Source organism: Typha latifolia, chromosome 5, assembly GCF_019914945.1.
Source record: "Typha latifolia isolate L0001 chromosome 5, TyphaL0001v2, whole genome shotgun sequence".
Classification (NCBI taxonomy): Eukaryota; Viridiplantae; Streptophyta; class Magnoliopsida; order Poales; family Typhaceae; genus Typha; species Typha latifolia.
Genome location: NC_133090.1, coordinates 3981070 through 3999254, shown reverse-complemented (window position 1 = coordinate 3999254; position 18185 = coordinate 3981070). Strand labels below are relative to the sequence as shown.

The 18185-nt window shown below is 37.1% G+C and overlaps 2 protein-coding genes across 10 annotated transcripts; one reads left to right on the top strand and one right to left on the bottom strand.

Moving 5' to 3' along the window:
* Positions 1-336: 336 nt before the first annotated feature.
* LOC140788170 (protein TPX2-like) lies at positions 337-10304 on the top strand. 9 transcript variants are annotated; one of them, XR_012108975.1, is made up of 17 exons: positions 337-671; positions 3174-3329; positions 4338-4494; positions 4773-4881; positions 6906-6956; positions 7426-7541; positions 7633-7711; positions 7794-7856; positions 7987-8040; positions 8158-8252; positions 8562-8631; positions 8922-8987; positions 9078-9140; positions 9305-9373; positions 9481-9524; positions 9796-10121; positions 10251-10304. XR_012108975.1 is itself a non-coding variant. In XM_073137319.1 (16 exons), the coding sequence occupies exons 1-16, from the start codon at positions 497-499 to the stop codon at positions 9815-9817; spliced, it is 1374 nt and encodes a 457-aa protein (XP_072993420.1). In that variant the 5' UTR covers positions 349-496; the 3' UTR covers positions 9818-10304. The 9 variants fall into 9 exon arrangements, 7 of the variants coding, with proteins under 7 accessions (XP_072993420.1, XP_072993418.1, XP_072993421.1 ...); XR_012108976.1 differs by having other exon boundaries at positions 349-671; positions 8542-8631; positions 9796-10304; XM_073137319.1 differs by having other exon boundaries at positions 349-671; positions 8002-8040; positions 9796-10304.
* An 806-nt stretch (positions 10305-11110) lies between these two features.
* LOC140789677 (uncharacterized) lies at positions 11111-17891 on the bottom strand. Its single transcript, XM_073139465.1, has 27 exons — positions 17636-17891; positions 17389-17530; positions 17240-17311; positions 16998-17069; positions 16833-16904; positions 16688-16759; positions 16411-16482; positions 16232-16303; positions 16084-16155; positions 15936-16004; positions 15786-15857; positions 15063-15134; positions 14906-14977; positions 14750-14821; positions 14521-14592; positions 14366-14437; positions 14020-14091; positions 13861-13932; positions 13576-13647; positions 13423-13494; positions 13266-13337; positions 13114-13185; positions 12966-13039; positions 12742-12873; positions 12317-12655; positions 11869-12239; positions 11111-11754 (listed from the first exon to the last, which is right to left on the bottom strand). The coding sequence occupies exons 1-27, from the start codon at positions 17715-17717 to the stop codon at positions 11404-11406; spliced, it is 2928 nt and encodes a 975-aa protein (XP_072995566.1). The 5' UTR covers positions 17718-17891; the 3' UTR covers positions 11111-11403.
* Between the last annotated feature and the right edge of the window lie 294 nt (positions 17892-18185).

Sequence of the window (18185 nt, the reverse complement as noted above, 5' to 3'; positions counted from 1 at the left end):
CAAAACGCGCCCCTCCTATCGAAACGCATCCGCGAATCGCGAAGAACTCGAAGAGATTTTAACCCCAATCTTCTAGTTTCCCATTCTACCCCTGGCTTCCTCTTCGAATACCTTCTCGCTCCACTCGAATCGATGCCGTAACTCCGTAAGCCCGTGCTCATTTATTATTCCCGAGGAGGACGCATTCAAAAAAGATAGATTATGCGGGACCCGTCAAGCATTTAATAGTCCCGAGAAGGGCATATCTGTCATTTCAACTCCATCCCTCCCGACCCCGCATTCAAATTTCCTCCGCCCCTTTCATCTAACCCCCCTCCTTCTGCCCCGTTGCTTGTCACGCTTCTCTCCGGCGACGTCGTTTTCCCATTTCATCTCTCCGGCCATATATACATATATACAAATACCCTAAGGTTTCGGACTCGAAGGATCGGAGCACTCTCCGGCGTCGACAGTAGCCTTACCGGCTTTTCTCCTTCGTTACTTTCTTTTCGAGGCCATGGACGACGAAGAGATGGGCGAATCCTTCCAAGTGGTTTCCTTTGGGTTCGAGATCGATCTCGACTACGAGTTCGACGCCGCTCGGTACTTCGACTTCGGCCGGCCCGAGACGCAGTCGGAGGCGAGGGAGGCCGAGCTCTGGTTTGCAACCGCCGGGAGCTACCCTCCTTATCGTACGCGCCACACCAAAACCCTACATTTCGTCCAGTTTTGCGCTGTTTCTTGGCTCCTCGCCGCGGGTTTTATATCTTTGGATTCGTTGCTTCTTCTTGATGAGTTTTGATTAGGTTTTGTTGCATTTGTTCATTTAGCCTTTGACCTTTTAATGGCGCGGTTCTTGATTCGTTCATCTTATGATATTTCGAATTAGTAGATTTTAAAGATCACATTTTTTTGAGCAGTTTTTCTTTCGATAATGTGAGATTTCTGGAGTAATGGTACTCCCTTTTGATGACAAGAAGTAGTTTGGGTGAACACTGGGATCTTGTTATTAGTGGAGTCACCTACATTGTCTTCTAAGGGCAAGAACTAGTAGGCTTTCTTTGGTAACATTATATTTAAATGGAGATTTCGAGAATAGATATGGTTTTATTCTCCCACTAGTTTTCTCTACATTTAGAACTTTGAAGGTTGGCTAACTGTACTTGAAGAAGGCTTGGATAACTTATAGGTTCAACAATATTTATGTTGACTTAGTATGATGAATGGGTGATGGCAATTTAAGCCAATATCAGTTCCTTACCTTCAATTGCAAGTTTTTAACTTTTCATGAATGGATGAAATGTATCTTTTGCCATATTGGAACTTCAATATGCTTGTCAACTTATTGATAGTTCTTGAAAGATCTACCTCTTGCTAATAGCATTTACCATGGCAGCAATAACACTATCATAGTATCATCATGCCCTGAAGAATATTGAGAAGTGTGTCCTCTTAATTTAGCCATAATCCTCTTGCAATATTTCGTGCTCTAGTCCTCGTGAAATTTTAGATGAGTTTTGTCCATAAGGACTATTAATTGGTCTATTATGTTTTTATATCTTTTAGGCATTAATCAGATCAAAGGGATAAATAAGTCTACTACGGTAAGGAATCATCAAGTGATGGAATGATTCCTTTAAATATCAGAGATGCATTTGATTGCTTGTAGAAGAAGATAGACAAGTAGAAATTGCATGTATAAGATAAAGATAGATAAAGGCAAAGAGAATATACATTTTTTTCAATGGCCAAATCCAAGTACATATGTACTATATGCATGAAAAGGAATCACTTGATGACTTGAGTGACTACAAATTCCGTAAACTACCAACTTAGCCTGTTATATATTTGCATCCATCAGGCATTACTCAAATCAAAGAGAGACAAGTCAACAAAGTTAAGGAATCATCAAGTAATGGAATGGTTCCTCTAAATATCAGAGGCTGTGTTTGATTGCGTGTAGAAGAAGATAGACAAGTAGAAGATTGCATGTATAAGATAATGTTAGAGGCAAAGAGAACACCCATTTTTCAAAATTGCCAAATTGAAGTGTATCATATATGATGTGTGCATGTAAAAAAAACCACTTGAATAACTAGAACTCTGTACCAAGCTAGAAATGGATATCGAATACATTTTGAAAAAATGGACCTTTTATTTTTGTTGCTGACTTGCTGTAGAAGAAATTAAAAAAAATGTCAATCTTTTCTGAACAAGTGCCATCTTTGTGAATGTGCAGCACATACATAAGTCTCATACCATTCTAAAGCAGAGGCAGCCTGACATAGTGAGCATGGCATATTGTTGAGATGGATGGGCAATATAACAAGGAAGTTAGATATGAAGGTGTTTGAAGTTTGGACTATGATAACTAAATGAGATGGTGACAATTAGATTCAAATGATACGGAGTCATGAGATGGATATATGAGGACTTGGCCTGTGGAACAGATTGATTGAATTTTGATAGTCAAGATAGGTGAAAGACATGAATGAAGCAAATAGAATGACAACTAGGCAAAAGAATTTGAAAACTAAACAACTCTAGAGGCATCAACTATTTTGAGAAATTGTCATTTAGGAACTTAGATATAATGATTTTCACCATTATCCATCTGAGCAACTCATTTATTGATTATGCAAGATTTGACCTCTCTCTATATGTTTGGTGTAATACTTTTTGACTTGGTATAATTGCAGACTTTCAATATGGTGTAAAGCACTGCATAGTTGAATAGTGAATAAAATTAGGGTTAATTAAACTTAGCCTTCTAAACTATTATTATTTTCTACATACACTCTTTTAATTTATTTTTCCACATAAACCTCCTAACCTAGGAAAATTATAAGTTCAGAAAATCCATGTAATTTTTTTTCTTACTTGTGGGGTCTTTGTGGATTTTTTTTAGTTCAGGGATTTTCTGTGGATAATAAAAAAGTTCATAGGGCTAAGTATAATTATCCCATAAAATTATTATTTTCAATCAATGATACTACTTGTTTCTTCGTGAATTAACAGATAGTTACATTCTGCTATCATGTTTAACATTTAATAATCTTATATCTTCATGCTATGCTTCTTTAAGTGAACACTTAAATTCAGATTGGTATTGTTTATTTTTTAATGATTGCCAATTTGCATATTTGACAACTAATTCTATGTCACCTTCTTTCTGGTACTTCCTGTTTTAACAGCCCTGATAGTAAAGATTTACAGCGGAAAAGACATCAAATTAGAAAATTTGAGAAATGTTTCAGATCTAGATGTTGCAGGATATGATTATTCTACCAGTGCTTATGACAATGATTGTGCTGGACCTGAGACCTCTCAACCATACACTAAAAATGAAGGTACATGTAGCCCTCAAATTCTTAGATAGACACTTTTCTTTCTAACTCTTCTTTATTATTTGTGATTAATTAGTTTAATTACTTTGAACCTTGCTAGACTGTGAGATTTTCTTTCTCTTGAAATTTGATTGTTCTCTGGTTAGGACTATTTGCCAAGAAAGTATCAAAAGTCTCCACAGGTTTTAAAATGATTAAGAATTGTTGCAAGAAGAAAAGGTGAGGAAGCAAATTTGTAGCATTTCCATGCACCAAGAAAGGCTTTTAACTGAATCCACCATCCTTTTGTCTTTCTGTAAAGTAGACAGCTAAAAATCTTTTAATATCACTTTAAAGTTTAGCAGATGATTTCATTAATTATGAAGTTAAGATATACTGTTTTAGGGCAATATATATCTATCTCAAACCTCTAGGATCTAATAAAGGCAGTGTTCTTTCAAATAGCCAACTTGCTACATGTTGACTGTCATACTTGAGCTAACTGAAGCAAATCATATTGGTTAAAGCTGGCTTAGTCCTATGAGTTTTCTAGATAATTTGTCACTTTCAGCCCAATATGTTTTATGTAGGTTATGATCTTGAACTACGTTGCATTGAGTGGCTAAAGGCTTGGGTGTTATAAATGCTCTATATTCTGCTCCATTGAACAAAATAATTAGTGGATGTTTTTAGAGTCTACTGCAAGGTCTTATGGGCATTGTTATAGAATTCAAATGTTTCAAAGCATGTCTTTTCAAAAGAAAATTCCAAATGGTCTTTTCTTTGTTGCTTCAAGTCACATGGTTATAGATACTCATTCTTGTTAGCTCGCCAATTACTCTAAAAGTTTAAGCTGATAGAAAATGATATTTAATCTTTTATATTCTAGCACTCCTTTTGGATTATATGCTTTAATTTTTGTGAGGCTGCAAGCAATTTCAATGTGCTATAAGTTTTTCAGAGCTTGAATCATGCATTAGCAAAGTAGCAAACTCGAGATCTTTTATGTTGCTTCCCCTTTTTAATTTGTAGGATGGATGTCACGTATTTCCATGCCGGAAGATGTGTCAGCAATTGATAGTAAATCTACTACCAACGGCCCCTTCTTTAAAGGCTCAACTTTAATGAAACCTACTGTGAGCCAATTGGCCAAGCAAATTCGGCGAGATGAGCTGAAGTCTGCCAGCCGGTATGTCATTTCCTATTGTTTATGCCGATTGATGAGACATGGCCTGCTTTAATAATTAAACTGTTTGTGATTATATCTTGATGTGTAACTATATCTTATTAGTATCGTTTTGCTCATGATAGTTGTTCAAGAGCTTTTACCTATGCCTCCTTTAGTTACTATAAGCTTATATCTTGCAAAATGTACTACCTTATTATATTCCCATTACCTTACACTTTGCTGTTAGCTCTCATCTTTGTAACTTGACAATCTGCTATGTCATATTTCTTTCCTATTAGGAACCGTAAGCCATTAACAGTGAAAAGTGGGATGCTCTCTGAAGATTCAACTGATTATCCTCTTCAAGCTGCAAAGAGGCAAAGACTAGAGAAAGGTCATCTGTGCAAGGTTTTGTACAACTTCCATTTTGTTCAAAGATGCAAATGCTTTTGACATATTTGTGATGATATTTCCATTTAACATGATTAAGCTTTCTATTTCATCACCTAGTCTTGATATATGTGCAATTTCAGTCAGTCTGCAAACTTTTTTCACTATCTACTCCTTTATTAGTATGTATACTTGTAATGTGATCTTAGCTTTGGGTGTATGTAAATATCAAATGTTATCATTCCATTGTGACAACAATTCCAAGTGTTAAATTGTCAAACAGGATATTCTGGACCAAGTTATCATGGTCAGGAACTCCACGACATAGGTTTCACTTTAATTTCAGAAATGCTACCTAGGCTTTAGAATCTCGATAACTTTGTTTATAATTTAATAATTTAAAACTGGAGCAGGACAGCTAAAATGAATAAGTTCCTCTGTGTTCTTGGTGATCATCATGCCCTCCTTAATTTTAGAAAACATAGGATCAATAGTGTACTATAGACTACAACATTGGGCAATCAGAAAACAACATCTACAAATGTTGAATATCATCAAAATGAGGATGTTGGGGTGGATAATTAGTAATACAGGGGTACTAGAAAAATGTGGAATTGGCAATTACGATATCATGTTAAGTTAGGGGTAGCACTCATAGGGAATAAATAACAGGAATATCTATTATCTAGTAGGACTTTTTTGGACATTCCGATCATTGACATAGTGATCTAGTTTGAAGGACTTATTTCATTCAACTTGAAGTCCCTTGGGAGGGAGAGAGACATGAAAATAGCATAGGAGGAATTAGTAAGGAATGGCATGCTAGTGCATGATTGGACTTAAAACATTTGCACTAAATACGGATAAATTGAGGAAATGGATCCATATAGCCAAACGTAAATCAATGGATTAAAGGCTTTGTTGTGTTATTTTTGTTGATTTGTCACTGTTTTAAGATTATAAAATGTATGTTCCTTTCTAGAGAATATATTTTACCTCTTTATAGTTAGGCCAAATTTCAAAGTACCTCCCTGAACTCTCAATGATGTTAATTAATCTCCTTATAGTTCTAATCCATGTGCAACTATTACTTTTTTGTCAAAAATTAACAGTGAAGGCAGTATTCTATTAAAGTTGTTAAATTTTTTACCATTTTGCACCCTTGTATTACCTTTCTAGAATATTTTCTATGTCCAAAATGTAAAAGTGAAAATGATTGAGATGAAAAAAAAGCAAAGACAAGGATTTTCACAAAAATAATCTCTTTCTAATCAGTTATAGTAAAACAAAAGGGGTTTTTTGGTCCTTTTATATCAAATTTAACATTTGTTAGGCAATTGCATATAGTTTTACTATTAAAGGAGGTTAAGTGACACAAACAAAAGTTCAGGGAGGCACTCTAAATTTTGGCTATGTAAATTGTATTCTCCACTACTTTCTAATACAAAGATAATGCATAAAATAAGAAAATAATGTTATCATTATTTACATGCCAAAAGCAAATGCTTATTTTGTGATCTGAATGTTTTATCACTAACTGAAGAATATAGTAACTTGTTTGTTTGTGTTCCTTGGAAGTTTACATCCCTGTGATCAATACTAAACAGGCATATTTTATTCCTTTTAGTTTCTGTCTGTGCCCAGTTTTTCTCTTTCAATATTTCCTATAAATGTGTCTTCATGCTCCTTTTATTGCTTATCATCGTTCACCAGATGCGTTTCTTATAACTTGTGCTGTCAAAATTCACCCAATCTAATCACTGTTCTTCTTACTATATTTTACTTTGAGAGGATATAGCTGTCTTTTCTTCAACTGCTCATATTTTGTATTGAATGCATTGGTATGGCCACAGGTTGCTAAGGAAGTTCCTATTTCCTTTTCCCCTGTTTATATGCTACTATCATTTATTACATTATTTGACCCTAATTTTATTGATTCTACCAGATTCTTTGTTCTGCATGTATACAAGACTTCATCAGTTGAAGGTTTTCTATGTACATGTCAAATTGGTTTTTCTGCCTATTTTCTTTTTTCAATGCAGGTAGCTACTGTTTCACAACATTCTGATTTGATTCACAAGGTTCGGGAAAAGGTAAATTGGTAATGTTAGTTTACAGCAGAAAAGTGGGCTTCAAATTCAATTGTGATATTTCCGCAGTTATTCTTTTAGTGATTCTCCTTTTCTTTTCTTCTTCATTCCTCATAAACTGAGATGGAGACAGGAGTAATCTCCTTTTAATACATCTGTTTTGTATTGACTTTTATTATCTAACGTGAATTTATGTAGATTACGCTAAAATAATGCCTTACCTTGATCTACTTGTAGTAGTGTAGCTTTACTTTTCCCTATACTGTTTGCCATTTGAAGATTGCCAACATGTGCTTCTTTAAGTCTTTGCAGTCGTCTTTGATTGATTAGTCATTAACTTGTCAAAGTCAAACTGACTATTTGACCTTTCATTTACAATAGGAATTTAAGTAGTACATTTATTTCATGGTAGTTTAGTCACTCTGGATAATCTCTATCCCACTTGATTGTTTGATTTTTATGGATCATTCAGAATATCGGGCATGGTAACTGTCATAATGGTCTGCCTAGACTGAAGCTCACAATACCTAGAGAACCCGAGTTGGAGACTATGCGGAGGGCAGAGAGGTTAAGGACTCGAAGACTAAGGTAAATTTGATGAATGTAATGCTAATGACCTATAAAAGTTAAGTTGATCCATGAATGTTGAATTACCTACCTTATATTGTCACCTTTTCAGGTCAAGCATTGCTAAACAGTTGCAGGAAGAGAAGAAACCAACCACTTATACTTTCAGAGCACGTCCTTTAAACAGAAAAGTAAGCACTCGCAAGAATGTAAGAGTTTATTGGCAGGTTTCACAAAATAGGTAGCTCACGGTAGAGTTTGTTTTCTGTGCAGATCCTTGAGCCCCCTGTTCTACCCCTTCCAAAAAAGAGCAATCCACGGGTCATGAACTTTAAGGTAGGTGCTGCAACATTTTTGTGATTGTTTTCAGCTTGTGCTATTCTAAGTCCTGTGTCATTGTATCCAATACAGCAGAATTTCAAATTTCAAAAAGATGATTAGATGACTAATTGTTCATGCCTAATAGGGCTTAGAAACTCAGTGCAGGACCATTCAACACTCAGCTGGATTAGCAGCAAAGGTCTCCAATAACTCCTGCATTTTCTAGTCCCCTATCTCATGACCGACCATCAATTTAAGATTACATACTTGTACTTCTCAATCTCAATAAGGCAGGCTAACTGTGTAAAATTTTCAGGCAGAGAACCATTATACTCCAGCTACACAAGGTGCTGTTGCAGGTAACAACAGAAGGCCAGAGAATAGAGCTTTTGGCTCTTCACAACTGCAAAAGTAAGTAAATGGTTGTGAGTATTCATTTCTTGAGGGTCAATTAATGTTTACCTGGGTGCCTCCGCATTTTATAAAAGGATAAAAAGAAATTCTGAATAGATTTATGTCTGTCGCTGATCTTGGAATGGCTTCCTCTGCGGGATTGATTTCAGTTCCTTTATTTTTATTCTGATTGTAGTATGTGGCAGCAAAATTGACAAACAATATATTTTTTCTGTTTATTCTGTGTTGGATTCATCAATAATTTTCTAGATTTCATGACTTTCTTGGTCTTAAAATGGATTCTCAGCTTTTCCCTCATGCACACAGTGATGCTAAAAAGCTGGAGGAATACAGAAAAGGCCCACCCAAATTCAAAGCTCGACCCTTGGATAAGAAGGTAATTGCAGTTGTATGATTTGACTTTTGAGCTAACATTGTTTTATTCTTGTGTCGTTTAGTAGTTCCTGTATAAGTTCATTTGCAATGTCATGTTGATTTTGTCACAATCTTAATTCCAAAATTTTCTTTGTAAGTCGATAAAAGAACGGAGTATCTAGATGTTTGATGCTTTTATGGTTAGATCAAACAGATAGAGTCTATAAGATGGCAGATTTGTTAACTATTCTTTTATGATATTGATTACTTTATGGTTATTAATGCATACTAATATGAAGTATTTTGGAACAGATATTATCAAGTAAAGGAGAAGTTGGTGTCTTCCGAAGTACAAAGAGGGAGTTAACAGTGCCTAAGGTCTTGCAGAATCTTACCATGAGATGGTCTAAAGAACAGCAATGTTTCTTTTTCCAATCTGAAATTTTATCTTGTTTTGATTTTTAATAGGAATTCAAATTTTCCACAAGTAAAAGGTGCCAACAGACTCCATTAACTGAGCTCCTCAACGAGGTAGTTCCAAACAGAATATGCATAAGGTTGCTTTTGTTATTTGTGTCATTTGTGTAACTCGTACCTGATCAAAACTACCCCTAATATATCCGAATAGTCTTTATCGTATATTACATCACATAGATCTGTCTTTATTTTCTTAAATTTTCCTTGTTTTATTGCAGCTCTCTTTAAGTTCACAACCTGTTACTGCTCAGAAAAATATTCCACCACCAAATCATGTTGCTACCAAGGTTTCCTTTTCCCAATTTTTGTCTTTCAACGAGAAATTCAATTTAAACATACATTTGCATACTGCATTTTTAAATTGTTCACAAGTTTTTATACTTTTGTTGCAAAGGATGCCAAAGAGAATATAATCAGTCCTGCACCTCATAAGCATTGGTAAGACTTATTTATTGTTTTGTAATGCCATGTGTTTTTTCATTATTTTAGTTTGTTTAAATAAACTCCTACCCTTATTACATTGATATAGATGTATAACTAAATGTGAAATTGTTGGTCATCTTTTGCTACATTAACTCTGCTATACTTCATGGATCTTCTCTAATGCCTTCCTACTTACTACACTGGATAATCAATCTACTAAACTGCTTTAAAGTCATATTATAACAGTTTTGAGCTACTGACTAACCGACCTGGTCACAATTGACAGGATTTGTCATTTTCCTTCATAGCGAAGTACCTTTTGCATGGTACAAAGTATAGTTGGTGTAGTTTCCTTCTCCGTTTTATAACAAGGAAAGCACCTTTTATATGGCATCCATACGTCTTGTGGGCATCCTATACCTGGATTGTTGGATTCTGAGCAGCAAGTTCGTGCCACTAATGGTCTGCCACATAACTTTGCTCGTTCATTGGCTTTCTGTAGATGAAGGAATTGGTGTATTGTAGCTTTCCAGCTACCGCTATCGTATAGGATTTGAGAGCCATGATTAGTTACATTGCAGCTAATCTGTTAATGGCTCGATACAATTGAAGGTCAGTTTTGTACAGTTTTCTTCTTAGCTTCTACTCTTTTTACTCTTACCCCTTCTGTCATAAACTTAAAAAACCACAGTGAATACAAAGAAGCATCTTTTGTAATACCGATTTTGTGAGTTGTAACAGGTTCGATCATTGTCAGCTATATATGTGATTCTATGAAATTATTTATCTGCTCAATGGAAATCTTGTGAGATCCAGAATCCCTGTCAAGAGGATTCTTTCTGTTGTTGATTGGTACCATGTAAAATTTCCTACGGAAACCAATAGAAGTATTGAAAGGAGAAAGTGAAAAATTGCCCTACAGAGTACTTTTATTTCGCCATACAACTTTTGCTTACAGTATATTGTGTCCATATTTGAAGAGTTGAATGGAGACGGATTTATATAACCAACTTCAACCAGTTGCTCAAATATAAATATTCTTTTTTTTTCTTTTAACTTCCAAACGAAAAGTGGAATCTAGATTCTAAATAGTAGTAGTACAAGCTGTCTTAAAGCTGCTCTTATCCAGGATACGCTGTGGCCATAGTCGAACTACAGTACAGATGGGGACGTGTATCTCCTAGCTATTTGGATAGGTTGTGAATCCTTTTCCTTGGTTTAGCTTATTAGCTTTACCTACTTTATATAAAATTCATTATTAAATGCTACTGGACTTCTAATAGCTTTGTCAGGTATAAGTATAAAGTTTTGAAAGAGCAACTGCAAAGTGCAAATATCTTTGTTTCACTTAGAGGTACTCCTTTTTGACCACATAAGAAATTGTCCAAAACGAGTACAGCACATTGAAGTTAAAAGCGTCAATAAATGCCCATGCCTGGAAAATGGGCACAGTACGACAACCAAAGGATTCCAGCTCTCCCATGATCTATTAAAGAATAAATCTACTAAAGAAAAGCTTCAAATTAAATGTATGCATGAGATCCAGCAGAGCTACAGCTACTTATCTGGACCACAAACGAAGTAGCGTGCTAACCTTTCAATACTCAACAAGAACTTTAATAAATGGAGTACTTCAATGCACTCACGAGATTTTCCATTCACAATAACAACTCACAACTACAACAAGACTAACACAATGGTAGAGAGAGAGGGGGTTATCTAGAGAGAATAGATTGCCTTCCTTTTTCTTTGCAGTCACCAAATACCACCCTCTAGATTAAGTTCAACTTCTACTCTACTGTCATCCTACATGTATGTGTATTTCCGACTTTTACTATCATGCCAACAAACAAGAAAAGTGGTCTCACTTGTGATCCTTGATCTCCAGCCATCATCACATTGTGTTCTTTGAAATAAATTCTCCAAACTTTACAAACCACTGGCCGTCAGAGGAGCTGTCTACACTGTGATTCCCCGCAAGATTTAGACCAGGACCAGTAGCAAGATAGCGGGTGTAATCTATCGCTTTTGGAGTGATTACACAAGGCTTCAAATTTGGAGCTGGCAGCAACGAGACCAACACTCTTGCAATCTCATGCATCGTGGGCCTCTCCGAAGGATACCTCTTTGTACACAGCAGTGCAAGCTGGAATGCCTTCCTAACGTGACCCATGTCCATGCAGGTGACCGAGACCTCTGAGTCCACTGCCTCCATCACTGTGTTATCATCTGCTTTCGAGAGTATCTGAGAATGAGGAAATAAATAATAAATAATTATATAAGATAATAACAGGATGACATTGTCATTAATAGCAAGACAAACAAATATGTCGTAATCTGAATGAGGTCACATAATTACCAATTGATGCAGATTAGACTCATTGTCTACAGCTTTCTTTCCTGTCAGGAGCTCCAAAAGAACAATGCCAAAACTATAAACATCCGATTTCTCATTGAGCCTGGATGTTCGAGCATATTCGGGATCAATGTAGCCAATGGTCCCCAGGACATAGGTAGATGCATGAGTTTTGGCTGCAGACACACATTTCGCTATGCCAAAATCAGAGAGATGCGCTTCAAAGTTCTCATCAAGTAGGATGTTGGAGGACTTAACATCTCGATGAACAATGCGAGGATTGCAATCATGGTGAAGGTATGCAAGCCCTTGTGCAGCACCAACTGCAATCTTCAGACGTGTGTCCCAGTCAAGCTTTACTTTCTTCGATGGACCTGAGATAGATTGCAATAATTAATGGTGTTTCAAGGGGAAATGGAGAAGAAAAGAGATTAAAGGTCGATGTCCAAACCATGAAGAAGATCCCATAAGGAACCATTTTCCATGTAATCATAAAAGAGAAGATTTCCATGAGGAGAGAGCGAGTAGCCATGTAAACTGACAAGGTTTCTGTGCCTGATGCTGCCAATGGTTTCTAGTTCAGTCTCAAACTCACGAATATTATGAGGATATTGACTATACAGTCGCTTAATAGCAATGGCCTTGCCACTCTTAAGCACACATTTATATACTGTGCTAGACGCACCATAGCCTATGATATACTTCTCGTTCAAGTTTTCAGTAAGCCTCATAATATCATCATATGTATGAATTGCCATGTCCATTTGGAGGACTATCAGCTTTGGGGGACCTAAGCAAACAAATCATTAAAAAGAAATTAGAAAGTAATGAACTAAAAAAAAAAAACAAACTAATGGAGCTACAATGAGTACATGCCTTGCAAAGCCTTGGTTGATCCTTTAACAGAGGGTCTAGGTTGATTGGCTCTACATATTGCCACTACTGTCATGGATAATAACATGATACAGCCTAAAATTATGCAGACAAGTGCAGCTCGAGATATGGTGACTGCAACATAGATATCAAATTAGTATCAATAATAGGAGTGCACTAAACAATGATTAGAAAATAGATGTTAAACAGTAAGCTTCTGAGTATACCTCTTGGTCTATTAATAAAATGTCCACAAGAGGGTCCTAAACAGTTGCCATAAAGCATTGGATTGCCCAAGAAGCTAGACAAGAAGCAGGAATTAGGGCAGTCCTAACAACAATGACCAAAGAGATAAAAATGGAATATTTTCAATACCTTTCCAGAGGAAATCTTGAAAAGTTCTTAGACAACGGGATATGTCCAGATAAGTTATTGTATGATAGGTTCCTGAACTTAAAATCAGAAGGTCAATAATGCAATCAAATCCTCTGCTAATCCTTAAACAGTGCTAAAATGACAAGACTTACAAGGAAGTTAAGCTAAAGCAGTTAGTCAACTGAATAGGTATCTCTCCAAGTAGGTTGTTGTTGTTTAGTATCCTGCATGTAACCCCACAGTATGTAAAAATATTTGGAAGAAAGCTAGCTTTGCCATAGAATGGAGAAGAAAGAAATTCGGACTTACAAAGTACCAATGTTCTGAAGCTGTCCAAGTTCTTCAGGAATTTTGCCAGATAGCTCGTTATAAGACATATCACTGAAATGTTTAGGTGAATCTATGTAATGAGTGAAGCAACAAAAAAACAAACATTCAGAAAAATGGCAGCTAGAAGCTTACATGACTTGAACACTTCTTAAGTTCCCAAATTCAGCAGGCAGAGGTCCAGACAGGTCATTTCTACTCAGATTCCTGTATTTACAGGTAGTACGAGGAATACAATAATTACCAAAATGTCGCTACTGTGAAAATGGAAGCTATCATGAATAGAGAATTAAAAGAATGAAGCAATATATATTAAAAACTAAAATGTTGCTACTCAGAAAGTGGGGGCAACAATGGACACAATTAATCAACAACAACAAAAAACAAAACAAAAGAAACATAGCATAATCTCCAACTTACAGAACAAGAAGGTGCTCAAGATTGCCAACAGAGTCAGGAACTGATCCAGAAAACTCATTATCGGAGAGATCCCTTTGACAAAAGAAAATGGGAGATTAATATACAACATTGCTGGATTTCAGAGAAAGAAAAAACTTATCATTAGAGGCTACTCCTTACAGAGTATCAAGATTGACAACGCGCCCTAACTCGAGGGGTATTTCACCCTTGAAACTGTTGGAAGACAGGTTCCTAAATTCAAGAGAATCAATCTTCAAAAGTCAAAACAGGACCACATACAAATAATGTTTGTCAATACACACTTATTTAGAGATATATGCTTTATATATGCTATGGCAGTGACTAGAATGATATGATGATATTCCTTGTAACTATCTCGTAGAAGAATGCATTCAGTTACCATTATTCCTTATGATGAATTTTGAGAACATCCTCTTCTTCAATAATATTAAAAAAAATTCAACTGAACAAATGAAGAAAAATGTACTACTTTATAATCACTCACAGATATGTCAAGCTCTCCAACTTCTGGAACTCCAAAGGAATGGAACCACTCAACTGATTACCATGCACATTACTGAAATTCAAAATTACAAGCTGAGAACATACCGAATATTCAATATTTTTCCCTTGAACATAAGAAAATAAAAACAAACTTACAACTTATTTAATGCAGTGCAGGAGCTCAAATTTGTCGGAATAGGACCCTCAAGTTTGTTGTTGGCAAGATTCCTAAGTTGTGAACACTAAATTGGTCAGGCAACCTTGTCCAACATATATGTAAATTGATGTGTTTGTGCTGTGTATGCGCTCTTAGTATATTAATTTATATTAATTTTGAATTTTAATGTCTCAAATTATATTGAATAACTTAATAAGAAATTCTTACAACTCAAAGAGATCTTCAAGTTTGCCAAGCTCAGCTGGAATAGTTCCTTCTAGTTGGTTGTTATTAAGCTGCCTGCTTGTAAACAATGTCAATGTCACTCACATCATGAAATGTTAGAGAGAAAATACTATGCGGTTAACTAAATGAAGCCCTTACAGATAGCTAAGTTTTGTCATGTTCCCCAACTCCGGAGGGATGGGTCCAGTTAGCTTGTTACCATGCAAGTACCTGGTAGGCATCACATGAAGAAAATCCAGATAAAACAAAAAGATTATTTGCAGCATAAAGCAGAATATTCCTTTTGACAACTTACAGCTTGCCAGTATACGTAAGATTGCCAAGTATTGGAGGAATTGGCCCAATTAATTCATTTTCGCTTAGATCCCTGAAAAGAGTAACAGATATTATGTATGTGAGGACATGCATGAGCAACAGCAGACAAACTGCCACATTATTTCCCAAGTGGTATTTATTATTGACATGCTCGAGGAAAAAGATATTTCATAATTTAAACTCCCACAGAATAGCAAGTCATGCAAGTTTTTAACTGCATCATCTCGACCATTGTGAGAAAGTATTGTGCACAGTAATGTAACCAACAAAATATTGATAGTTAATTCTCAGCAGGTGAGCTATCTAAACAGAAAAACCAGGGGTGACTTGATGCTCAGTTGAAATTTGTCTCCTCAAAGTCTCTTGGAAGATGTATCTTTCATTTTCTTAGTAGTACAGGAGATTTTGTTAAGCGGCAACATAACATTTTGGAGGACCTATGAATATTAGTCAACATTTTTGCCTAAGATGTACATATGCATCATTAGCAATGCCAGAAAACTGGATGGAGTAATTGAATGTAAAAGAGACAAGTAGGTAATAACCCAGGTCAATTGACAAAGCCTCTAATATACAATTTGGTCTATATGCTCCTACCAACAGATAAGCATAATTATCCTTTTGTCATTGATAACAATTAACACAGTGCCCATTACTGATGTAGAAGAACAACTTTGCAATGGTATTGAGACGTTATACTTACAAGACTGCAAGAGCTTGCATGAGGCCAATAACTTCTGGAATTTTTCCAATTAGTCTATTTCCTTGAAGTGACCTACAAAAATGTCAATGGGAGATAATAAGCATTTATAATAAACAAGCTCCAAAAGCTTTCTTAAGGCAGGAGACATACAAGGTTGCTACTTGCAGGAAACCAATGTTGTAAGGAATTTCTCCCTCAATCTGATTGTATGATATGTCCCTACATTCCACAAAATAAGATGCACATATTTAATACCAATCTCAAAGAAGAACTCACAGCACAAAATCAAACAACATACAAAATTTCAAAACTGGTACAGTTCCCTATGCTATCTGGAATGGTTCCTGTGAGGTTATTTCCCCGCACATCACTGCATGAACATATAGATTGTTAATAGAACAAGTCAAGACACATGCGTGAGATCCACAAGGGAAAGAACAACTCACAAGTACCAAAGGCCAGTCAGCTGGCACATATCGGGCGACAAAGTTCCAGTCAGCGAGTTGCCACGCAACCCTCTAAACAAACAAACATAAATGTTAGTCTAGTTCAAAAGGTTTCTAACTAACAGTTTCGCATAATATCGAAATGAGAAGAATGAAAACCAAAGTGGGAAACTGCTCACAGGTACTGCAGCACTTCATTCCAGAATATAAGCCGTGGAATGTCTCCGGAGAGTTGGTTTTGAGCTAAGTCCCTGTCCATTAGAAGAACTAATCATTACGTAAAACTTACAAAGAAGCTATTGCAAACTAAGAACCAAATTATCTGCTCTGCATGTATGTATCCCAAGTTTATCTGGATCATATGAAACAAGTACATAACTATAAACGAAAAGAAGGCAAATCGAAGGAAACCCATATCACCAAAATGGTTAGAGAAGAAAAGAAAGGAAATCTCACAAGGTCTTCAGGTTGGGAATCTGAGATAATGTTGAAGGAATGGGCCCAGTGAGCTGGTTGTTCTTCAGATTCCTGCATCCCAAAACCCACTTAGCAAAAAGTACACTCTAAATCACAAAATATTTGTAAAAGTGAACTTATTTACAGTTCCTCTAGCTGCTTCAGCTTGGATATAGAGAAGGGTATATCCCCATAGAGCACATTCCCAGACAAATCCCTGTAATATTATATATCAAATCAAACATCAGGATAAGCAAGGGCATCCTTAAAAAACAAACAAGACCCAAAAGAATAATAAAGAAAAGTTTACAAATATCTAAGAGAAACACAATCTCCAATCTCATCCGGGATCTGCCCTGTGAGCCGATTTCCCTTCAAATCTCTGCATCCCACCAATAAACAACACATTAAAAGAATCGCAAGTGAAGCTTAACTAAACCAATAAACAAGTCACTTCAACCCACGAGTCTAATCATTCTCGTAAGACAACAGGAAAGCAACAACAACGATAAAATAATGCAGGAGGTTAAATGCGAACAAAAGAAGCCCTACATGGATTGCAGGCTCTTCAAATCTCCAACGGCCGGCGAGATCTCCCCTCCGAGGTTGAGATTAGACAGGTTCCTTTCGCCCGAAAACCCCGTTAGAAAATAATTTTTCCGAAAAAAAAGGACAAAAGGTAAAAGAGCAAGTGGCTGTACAAGGAAACGACGGCGTAGGTGAGGTTATCGCAGAGGACGCCTCTCCAAGCGCAATGGTCGCCGCCGGAGGCGGAGGGTCCCCAGTCAAGAAGCACGTTAGCGGCGTTGCTAAACGACGCCTTGAGCGCCACGAGCGCCCTCCCTGCACCACCATGAAATGCGTTTCCCCGTGTTAGGAAAGGTCTGGGAGAAACTATCGTAAGAAAGGAAACGGCGAGCCAGGTGTGGAAGGGAAGGACGAGAAAACCTTCGTCGGAGAGCGGGGAAACGAGCCCAAAGAGCGAGACAAGCACGGCCATTGCGGCTACGGAGCGGGCCACCGTCGCCATCTCGTGCCGCGAAGACTAGCGAGAAAGAGAGCAAACAGCACTGCGATGGAAGCGCTCCTCTACATTCCCAACTCGGCCAACTAAGGGAAGAAGCTTAGGAGAGAGAAAGAGGGGAGTGAGATGGACGGGGGAAGGCGTAGGTGTTGGACTCTGGCCTTACTGGGAAAGTATAGTGGGGGAAGAGAGGGAGGGGGGGGAGGGGTTTGAGGAGGAGAAGCCGAGCACCAAAATGGCGGTGGCGACAGCGACGTGACTGTTCCCGTCTGGGCCACGGACCAGAGCCAGGCGGGCCCCACGAGGTCCAGTGGTACGGGGCGGGCCCCACCCTCAAGCTATTAGAATACGATATCTGCTAGCCCTAGCCCTAGCCCTGGCCATAAAGTATGAACCTACTACTCCTGCTCCTACGTATGCTATCCGCAATTATGCGGAATAAGGACCGGCTTCTTTTAACTCGGATAGGGGTGT

Bases quoted from the DNA above. Each gene is read 5' to 3' on its own strand.
- LOC140789677 (XM_073139465.1), bottom strand. From the start codon at position 17,717: ATGGCGACGGTGGCCCGCTCCGTAGCCGCAATGGCCGTGCTTGTCTCG. The intron at 17,312-17,388 runs GTACAGCCACTT...TTCGGGCGAAAG, and splicing joins ACCTACGCCGTCGTTTCCTT to GAACCTGTCTAATCTCAACC. The intron at 12,656-12,741 runs GCATGTACTCAT...TTGTTTGCTTAG, and splicing joins ATCAACCAAGGCTTTGCAAG to GTCCCCCAAAGCTGATAGTC.
- LOC140788170 (XM_073137313.1), top strand. From the start codon at position 497: ATGGACGACGAAGAGATGGGCGAATCCTTCCAAGTGGTTTCCTTTGGG. The intron at 4,495-4,772 runs GTATGTCATTTC...CTTTCCTATTAG, and splicing joins GAGCTGAAGTCTGCCAGCCG to GAACCGTAAGCCATTAACAG. The intron at 7,712-7,793 runs GTAAGCACTCGC...TTTTCTGTGCAG, and splicing joins CACGTCCTTTAAACAGAAAA to ATCCTTGAGCCCCCTGTTCT.